The 9,739-nt window shown below is 36.2% G+C and overlaps 1 protein-coding gene across 2 annotated transcripts in view; it reads left to right on the top strand.

Annotated features, from left to right (window-relative positions):
- Positions 1 to 651: 651 nt before the first annotated feature.
- The window catches only part of Tbc1d19 (TBC1 domain family member 19), a 129,111-nt gene continuing 120,023 nt past the window's right edge, over positions 652 to 9,739 (top strand). For both annotated transcript variants that reach the window (XM_047566816.1, XM_047566815.1), the window contains exon 1: positions 652 to 867. In XM_047566816.1, the coding sequence (XP_047422772.1) occupies positions 769 to 867 (99 nt within the window). In that variant the 5' untranslated portion in view covers positions 652 to 768. The remainder of the gene's footprint in view (positions 868 to 9,739) is intronic.

The raw sequence follows: 9,739 nt of genomic DNA, 5'->3' as shown, positions 1-9,739 counted from the left end.
TTTAGATGGTAATTTCTATGAAGACGACAGTCCTATTCTTCTTTAAATTGATGATACTTTGTAGAAAACCTACCAATAATGCTTTTTGGTTAATTTTACCTGTTAGATGAGAAGAGATTGTCTTCTTATACCAAGCATATAACTAGGAAATTGAAAAGGGAGAAAGTGAAATAAAATTGAGTGCTATGTACAGTCCTAGGTACCTTTACGGGTGTTACCTCAGGTAACCATCACAACATCCTGTGAGCTGGGTTATTTTACCGGGGAGGAGACTTGACCTCTCAGATGTGAGTGCTCTGCCCAAGCGCGCACAACTAGCCTGAGACCCTGAAAGCCTAGGGTGTAATTTGCCCTATCACTGCATTCACAGCGCTGTTCTGCAGAAATTGAGAAGCGGCTGAGGAACGATCCTACGATAAAACAACACACATTTCTCTGGGTTCCCCTTCCGCGTCCCAGACGGTGTAGCTCAGGAGGCCAGGGCTTTGGTTGTCGCCTTCCGACCACAGGCTAGGCAAGAACAAAGAGGTGAAAGTGACAGCCTTCCCTGGTCTTTTCAACCCGCGGAACGCAGGTGCTGGGGCTTCGGGCGCGGAGGGGACCAGAAAGGGACGGACACACAGCCCGGCAGTTGCCTGGTAACGCCCGCCGGAGGAGTCCCAGCGTAATAAGGTCCCAGACAAGTGTCCCCGGCCCCGAGTGAGACCCTGTAGCCCGTTCTCTGTGCCAGTGGCCTGTGCCCGGGCTTGGCCGGCTAGGGCAGGGGAAATGTTGCAGGAGGAGTCGGATCTGTCCCTCATTATTGCCCAGATAGTCCAAAAGCTTAAGGGCTCCAATCTGTACGCTCAGCTGGAACGGCAGGCCTGGGTAAGTGGGGCCAGGGCGCAGGGAGGAGCCGGGCGCGGCCGCGGGCGCCTGTTTTCCTCCGCACTCCCCTCGCCCACGCCGGGTCTCGCCCCTGCGCTCGCCCTCTCGGCCCTGGTGTACAAAACCTCCTTACCAGTGCTCAGCCCGGCGCGGGATGACAGATTTTTAAAAGAAGGGTGGGGCGCATCGCGCCTTTCTTCAGGCCGGAGGAGAGCTGAGGCTACTCAGGCATTCACCTATTCTCCCCATTTTACGGGGTCTGGTTTGTTCAGCTGTGTATCAAAGGTGGCTTGGACCACGGCCTCCCTCACTTTTTCCGCCTTGAGGGTGGATTCGGGACCTAGGTGTTTCTCGCTCAGCAGGTCTCTGTATACTTTGTTGCGCTTTATCTTTCCTGCAGTGATTTTCCCCGTTAGTCCACCCAGCTTTTATTGAGTCATTTATAATGCGGTAGGCTCTGCGAACGCACGGATTGAGACCTTTGCTTTTGTGTGTGTGTGATGCCCTGTAAATGGAGTCATAGAGTATGTAAAATTTTGTGCATGCTTTCTGTCATTTAGCGTAAGGTTTTTGAGATTCATTCATGCAGTTGGTATTTCATTATTTCTGTTCCTTTTTATTGCTGACTAATATTTCCTTGTCTGGATGCCCCATGGTATTTAGGTTGATTACCGATTAAGAGTAAAGTTGACATATACATTCCAGAATAGTTTTTTTTTTTTTCTAGTATATTTTCTTTTTTCAAATACCTGGAAGTGGAATTCCTGAGTCCTATGATGGCCTCCGAGCTTTTCCTAAGTGGCTGTACCATTTTACATTCTCGTCAGCAACTATGAAAATTCCTACTGGTTCTGCATATTAAATAGCAAGCTATGGCGAGTTTTTTTTTTTTATTTATTGCTTCTAACTAATGCATTTTGTTAACTACCCTCTTCAAGTAGGAGCATAGTGATATTTCCCTGGTGACAAATGACATTACACTTTTCTCATGTTCTTATATCTGGTGTGGTAATCTTTTCAAGTCTTTTGCCCATTTAAAAATTCGTGTTGTCTTTTTATTGTTGATTTGTAAGGATTATTTATATATGATACAAGTCTTTATCAGATATGCATCTTGCAAATATTTTCTCCTAGTCTGTAGCTTATATTTTCATTTTCTTAACTGGGTGTTTCAAAGAGCAAAATTTTAATTTCGATAATTTAAAATTTTTAACCGTTTCTTTCTTATGATTTGTGCTTTTAGTGCCCTAAAAGTCCTTGCCTAATGCAGAGCCTCAGTATTTTTCTTAGGTTTGTTTTAAATAGTTTTATAATTTTGGCTTTTATGTTTAAGTCTGTGATCCATTTTCAGTTAATTTTCTTTAAAACAGTGCAAGATAAAGCCTCCCCCCCTTTTTTCTCCTGTATAAATGTCCATTTTTTTCCAGTACCCATTGTTTACAAGCCTATCCTTTCTCCATTGATTTCCTTGGCAACTTTGTTGAAAATCAATTGTACATTGACCTAGTTGTCTATTATCATGCCATACTACACAATCTTGAGTTTTGAAACTTTACAGTAAGCTTTCAAATCAGGTCCTCCAAAATTGTTTCTCTTTTCCAAAATTGTTTCTAAAATTTTTGTGGCAAAGCAAAGGACTTTAGAATCAACTTTTAAGTTACTACAATACTTTTAGGTTTTGGACTGAGATTATGTTGAGTTCGTAGATTAATTTGGGGAGAATAACATCTTAACAATATTGAGTTTTCTGGTTCATGAACATAGTTTATCTTTTCACATATTTATATTGTCTATTTTCTCTTGTCAGTGTTTTGTAGTTTCATTATACATATATTGTATGTTTTTTATTAAGATTTTTCTCTATTTCATATTTTTGATACTAAATGATAATTTTCTTATTTCAATTTCCAGTTGTTTATCGTTAGTATGCTGAAATACAATTGCTACTGGTGTATTTACCATGTGTTTAATATAAGGGCTGAGAACTTTGCTGAACTTACTTGTTAGTTTTAGCACCATATTTGTAAATTATTTAGGATTTTCCAGGTAGATGTATTGTGTACAAATACAGTTTTGCTTTATCTTTTCCAGCCGTGTGTGTTTTATTTCTTTCTCTTACTGTGCTGCATAACCCCTTCAGTGCAATATTGTATAGATGCTTTTTATCAAGTTGAGGAAGCTATTTTCTGTTTCTGAATTTCTGAGAGTTTTATTATGAGTGAATGAAATAAATTTTGTTAAATGCTTTTCTTGCATGTGTAGAGATGCTTATGTGATTTTTTTCTCTTTCAGTATGTTGGTAAAGTGAATAACACAGGCCAACTTTGAATATTGCATCAATTTTGCATTCCTGAGATAGATTGCATTTTGGTATGGTGTATTATTCTTTTAATGTACTTCTTGATTCAATTTGCTGATGTTTTGCTAAAATTTTTGTGACTTTATTCATGAAATATTTGGTAGTTTTCTCATAATATTTGTATCTGGTTTTGATATTGGGTAATGCTAATTTTAGAAAATAAATTGGGAAGTATTCTTTTCTTTCCCACTTTCTGGAAGAATTTGTGAAGCATTACCCTAATTTCCTCCTAAAGTGTTTGATAGAATTTCCAGTAAAGTCACAGGGGTTTAGAATTTTTTTTTCTTTTTTTTTTTTGGAAACATTTTTAATGAAAAATTCAGTTTTTTAAATACATGCAGGACTAGTTAGGCTATGTGTTTCTTCTTATAAGATTTAGTAGTTCTTAATGTGTCCAAAAGTTATTCTGAGGTAGAGAGTAGAATAGTGGTTACCAGAGGTCGGAAAGGGTAGGGTTCACTGAAAGGTACAAAAATGCAATTCAATAGGAGGATTAAACCCTAGTGTTCTGTAGCACAATAGGGTTGACTGTAGTAAATTCAAAAAGCTACAAGGGAGAATTTTGTATGTTTCAACAAAAATGATAAATATTTGAGGGGATGGATATGATAATTACCTTGATTTGACCATTGTGTATTGTACACGTGTCAAAACATCACAGCCTATCTCATGCTATGTACATTTATATGTCAGTTAAAAATAATAAATCAATAAAAGGTGGTACTTAATCCATATTATCAAATTTATTAACATGAAGTTGTTTATATCATCCTTTTATTTCCCTTTCAGTGATAGCTCCTCTTCTATTCTTGATATTATAATGGTGTTTTATCTTTTTTTCTTACTTAGTCTGTGTAGGCAGTTGTCAGTTTTACTGATGTTTCAAAGAGCTAGTTGTCTTGTTTTCCTGTTTTCAATCTTTTTTTTTTTTTCCTTATGTTTTTCTGCTTGCTTTGGATTTAATTGCTTTTTTTCTAGTCACTTAAGTGAAAATTTATATTACTAATTTGTTACTTCTTTCTTCTAATATAAAACTGTAAATTTCTATATACTGTTTTAGATGAGCTAAAATATATTCTGTTGCATTTTCACTTAAAAAAAATTCTCCTGTGACTTTATCTTTGATTCATGGCTGTCTAGAAAAGCATTGTTTAATTTTGAAGTTTTAGGAGATTTTACTGATACCTTCCTCTGATTTCTGGTTTAACACCATCATGAACATAATGTGCATGTTTTCAGTTCTCTCAAATTTCTTGAAGTTTGTTTATGACACAGAATAAGTTCTATTTTGTTGAATGTTTCTTGTACCCTTGAAAAGCACTCTCATTCTGCTGTTGCTGTTCTATAAATGTCAATTAGGTCAAGTACTAAAATTGATCATTTTGTTCAAGGTATTGCTCTATAAATGTCAATTAGGCCAAGTCTAAGATACTTTTGGATAATTTTGTTCAAGTATTCTCCATGTTTACTGAGCATGGGGGCTTCAGGCAGTTTAGTCAGGGGTCAGGCTAGGTTTGGGTTTTGTTGCCATTACCTTCAGTGTACCACAGGTTTCAAATTCCTCCAGTGGTGGGCTTCTGTTACCTTGTACTTAGACTAGGTCTTGGTGAATGGGAGAGTTTGCGTCAGTGTTTCTACTTTATCCTCACCATTCATCCATCTCTGCTTGCCGTGCCTTAGGGGGAGATCTCGTCCATGCTTTTGACCTTCCCCCAGCTGTAGTCTTTTTTCAGCCAGTGCTGGACTCTTGGTAGGTGCAGGAGTTCTTTATTCTGTTTCAGTCCACATGTTTTGTTCTTGGAGTGCATCTTTCTCACCTTTGGCATGTTCGGCCCTCTTTTCTGTTTGATAACCAAACTGTGCCTTGTGTCTGTGGCAGGTATGGGATGAAAGAGACATCTGCTGTCTCTTTGTATTTCTGCTTTGTATTGTTTTAGGATCCAGAGCCCAAGAGCTTTTGCAGCTATCCCAAAGTAATGAATTACTGCCTTGTCTTCAGAACGAGAAAGTTTCTGAATCCTTTGCTAGTGGTTTAAGGCCTTTTCCTCTCACATGAGAGGAATGTTTGGTCAATAAAATAGTTTTATGCTTATTCTGCACTGGCAGCCTAGCCCTTCTTACACATTTGTGCCACCAAAGTGTGCTCTTTCTGAATATCCCTGCTTTGCCAAAATCTTTTGTGAGCCTGGTGGAGACAAATGGAGAAGAGCATCCAAAGAAGTGAATTCTCTTCTGCTTTGTGCTCCCAGCTACACCAGACTGACATGCTGGCCCACACCCTCTGTGTAATAGGGAACATTTTAGTTGATTTCTTCTTGCTCCCTTGTGTGGTAGCCTCCTTTTCCTTCTGTGCTCTGCCAAAGGTGAAATAGTCTGGAGTACTGTCTGTCCTTTAAGGAGCTTGTTATTCTTTGGAATTTAGTTCATTTGGGTTTTTTTTTTTTTTTGACTGGGTTCAAAAGTTATGATTTTTGTTGATTATACTATTTTTTTCATTGTTGGACTGAGAGTAACATTCTCTTAGATTGGTTTTCTACAATGGAGTTAGCAGAATAATTTTTAAGGTTGCAACTATGTCATGAGAAAGAAAGATTGGTGTGCGATTTTCCTTTCTTGTAATATCCTTGTCAAGCTTTTTATCAAGGTTATACTGTCCTCATAAAAGGAGTGAGAAAGTATTATATCCTTTTTTATTTCCTATTCTCTGCAAGAATCTTATGAGATTTGTTATTTTTTAAGTATTTGGAAGAATTCTTCAAAGAGGCCTGTGTCTAGAGTTTTCTATTCAGGAAGTTTTCTTTTTTAAAATGAATATACTTTATTTTCAGAATTGTTTTAGGTTTACAGAAAAACTGAGCAGAAAGTGCAGAGTTCCCTATCTCCCTCTGCCTTTGCACATAGTTTTCTCTATTGTTCACATTTTACATTGGTGTATGGTACATTTGTTACAGTTGACTATATTGATTTATTATTTGTCACTAAATTACATTAAGGTTCACACTCCCTAGCCCTGGGTTCAATCCCCGGTACTGCAAACAAAACAAAACAAAATAAACAAACAAAAAACAAAACAAAAACAAAGCAAAACAAAAAATTCTGGCCAACAAATACATAAAAAATGTTCAACATCCCTAGCAATCAGGGAAATACAAATCAAAACTACACTGAGATTTTATCTCACTCCAGTCAGAATGGCAATCATCAAGAATACAAATAACAACAAATTCTGGTGAGAATGAGCGGAAAAGGTATACTCATACATTGTTGGTGGGACTGCAAGTTAACACAACCACTCTGGAAAGCAGTATGGAGATCCTTCAAGAAAACTGGGAGTGGAACTTCTGTATGACCCTCTTGGGTATTTATCTGAAAGAACTAAAAACAGCATACTATAGTGATACAACCACATGATTGTTTATAACAGTGCAACTCACAATAGCCAATATGTAGAATGGGCCCAGGTGCTGGTCAATAGGTGAATGGATAAAGGAGATGTGGCATATATACACAGTGGAGTTTTACTTAACCATAAAGAAGAATGAAATATGACATTTACAGTACATGGATGGATCTAGGAAAGTATGCTACGTGAAATAAGCCAGATTTAGAAAATCAAGGGTTGAATGTTCTCTCATATAGAAAAACTAGAGACCAAAGTAGGTGGGATGAGGTGGGGTTAGATATCATAAAGACAGGGAGGACAGGGAAGTGGAAGGAGATTGAGGGGAAGGGAAGAAGGACTTGGAAAGGGAGGAAATGCAAAATGAATTTGACAACAATGTACTACAGTGAATTCCACATTTATGTATATCTGTAAAGCACCAACTAAAAATATACAAATGAGCGCAAGGTAGGCCAGTAGAGTAGGAAAAAGGGAATATGGGGCAGGAGGATGAAAGGGAAATGGGGGGACACTGGGGACTGAGTGGAATAAATTAAATTGCATGAACCTATGATTTTGTCAAAATGAACCCAACTATTATGTGCAATTATAATACCCCAATAAAAGAAAAAAAAAAAGAAAATTTGTCTTATATTTTTGTTCAAGTCCATTATCAGATGTGTTTTACAAATGTTGTCTCCCAGTCTGTGACTAAGCTTTTCATTCTCTTCAGTATCTTTCTGAGTAGAGTTTTAGGTTTTAATAAAGTCCAGCCTGTCAGTTTTTTCTTTTATGGGTTGTACGTTTCACTAAACTAAAGGTCACCTGGTTTTTCTCCTGTTATCTTCTAGAAGTTTTATAGTTCTATGTTTATGTGTAGGCTTATGATTCATTTGGAATTAATTTCTATGAAATCTATAAGGCCTGTGTCTGGATTCATTCTTTTCCTTTTTCTTTCTTCTTCCTTCCTCCCTCCTGCTCTGCCTCTTTCCTTTTTTCTTTTTCAAGGCCAATTGTCTTAGTATCATTTGTTGAAAAGTGACTTTTCATTGAATTGCCTCTACTTCTCCTTCAGAGATCAGTTGGCTATATTCGTTTTGATCTATTTATGAATTTCTGTTACATTCTGTTAATCTGTTTGTATATTCTTTTACCAATTCCACAGCATTTTGATTTTTTAACTTTACACTAAGTCTTAAAGTTAGTAGTGTTGATCTTCAATTTGTTCTTTAATATTGTACTGGCAAGTTTTAAGTAACAGATTCAGATACAATAGATATAGGAATATTCAGTTGTTCTATTCCTTCTACTGTCTACATTGGAAGTTGTAATTCAAGGAATTTATCCATTTAATTTAAATTATAAATTAAAGTGTAAGTCATTAGCTTAAATTTTTCTAGTAAATTTTAATTTTGTGTGTGTGTGTATCTGAAAAGACTTTTTTATTTCTAGTAATGGTGATTTGTTGTGTGTTTGAACATTTTTCTGGAGATTTATCAATTTTATTAATTTTATCAAAGATCCAGTTTTTTGTTTTGCTGATTAATTTTGGGTCAGTTTTTTATTATTAATTTCCTCCTACTTTTTTTTTTGGAGGGTGGCTGCTGGGGATTAAACCCAGGGGCACTTAACCACTGAGGCAGCTCTGGTCCTTTTTATTTTTTATTTTGAGACAGGTCTCACCAAGTTGCTTAGGACCTCACTAAGTTGCTGTGGCTGGCTTTGAACTTATGATCCTCTTGCCTCAGCCTCCTGAGCCATTGGGATTACATGTGTGCACCACCACACCCAGCTAATTTCCTTCTGCTTTCTTTGGGATCGATTTGCTATTCTTTGTCTAAGTCTTGAGATGGAAGCTTAGATCATTAATTTGAAGTCTTTCTTCGTTTCTGAAATACACAGGGTTATAATTTTCCATTTCAGCACTATTTTAACTGCATCCCACAGTTCGAATGAGCCATTTTTTTTATTATCCTTTTATTCAAAATATTTTAAAATATTTTTGTTATTTTAAAATTTAACACTAGTATTATTTTGAAGTATATTGCTTAATTTCCAAGCAATTGAGATATTCTTTTTATATTTTTGTTGTTGATTTCTAGGCTGAGGCATGCTTTGTTGATTTGCTTCCTCTTCTTGATTTGCTGAGGCTTATTTTATATAGTCACTTTTGCTGAATGTTCATGTGACCTTATAAAAAGTATATATATATATATGTATATATATATATATATGTCACTGAGATCAAGTTGCTATAATTATGATGTTTCACTTTTGTATATTCATATTAAATCTTTTTCTGTTTGTTATTTCAGCTAATGAAAGAAATGTTAGAATCATCCACCATGGCTATGTATAGTAGTCGTCCCTATTCAAGGAGGATACATTCCAAGACCCCCATGGAACATCTAAAACCAGATAGTACTGAATCCTATATATACTGTATTTTTTCCTATACATATATATATATATATGATAAAGTTTAATTTATGTGTTAGACACAATAGGAAATGAACAACAATAATCTTAAACCAGGACAAATTTGTGGATAAAAGATTTATTCTTATCACAGTTCTTAGCAACATCAGCATATGATTTCTTATCAAGAGATTTCACTTTTTCATTTAAAGGAAACACTGTGTGGCTTTCCTTTCCATGCCTGAATTGCTAATATCACTAATCTTGCACTTTGGGGCCATTAGTAAGTAAAATATGGATTACTTGAACACAACACTGTGTTGCCATGACAGTAACTATTCAGTAACCCAGATGGCTACTAAGTGACTAAAGGGAGGGTAGTGTATACAATGTGGATATGTTGGACAAAGGGATAATTTGCAATCCAGGCAGGTTGGAATAGCACAAAATTTCATGATGCTATGTAGAATGATATGCAATTTAAAACATGAATTCTTGTTTCTGGAATTTTCCACATAACATTTTTGGATCAGAGTTTGCTGCAGTTAACTGAAACCATAGAAAGTGAAATGAGGGTAAGAGGGGAACTACTACATTTCTCAATGTTTCCTTTAATTCTTTCCAATTTTTGCTTATACATTTTATGGCTATTTTTATGAGTTGTACACAGATTTATATTATGATATGTTCCTTTTGGATTAACCCCTTCTCAT

This window comes from Sciurus carolinensis, chromosome 10, assembly GCF_902686445.1.
Source record: "Sciurus carolinensis chromosome 10, mSciCar1.2, whole genome shotgun sequence".
In the NCBI taxonomy this organism is placed as follows: Eukaryota; Metazoa; Chordata; class Mammalia; order Rodentia; family Sciuridae; genus Sciurus; species Sciurus carolinensis.
This window is presented reverse-complemented; position numbering and strand designations above follow the sequence as displayed.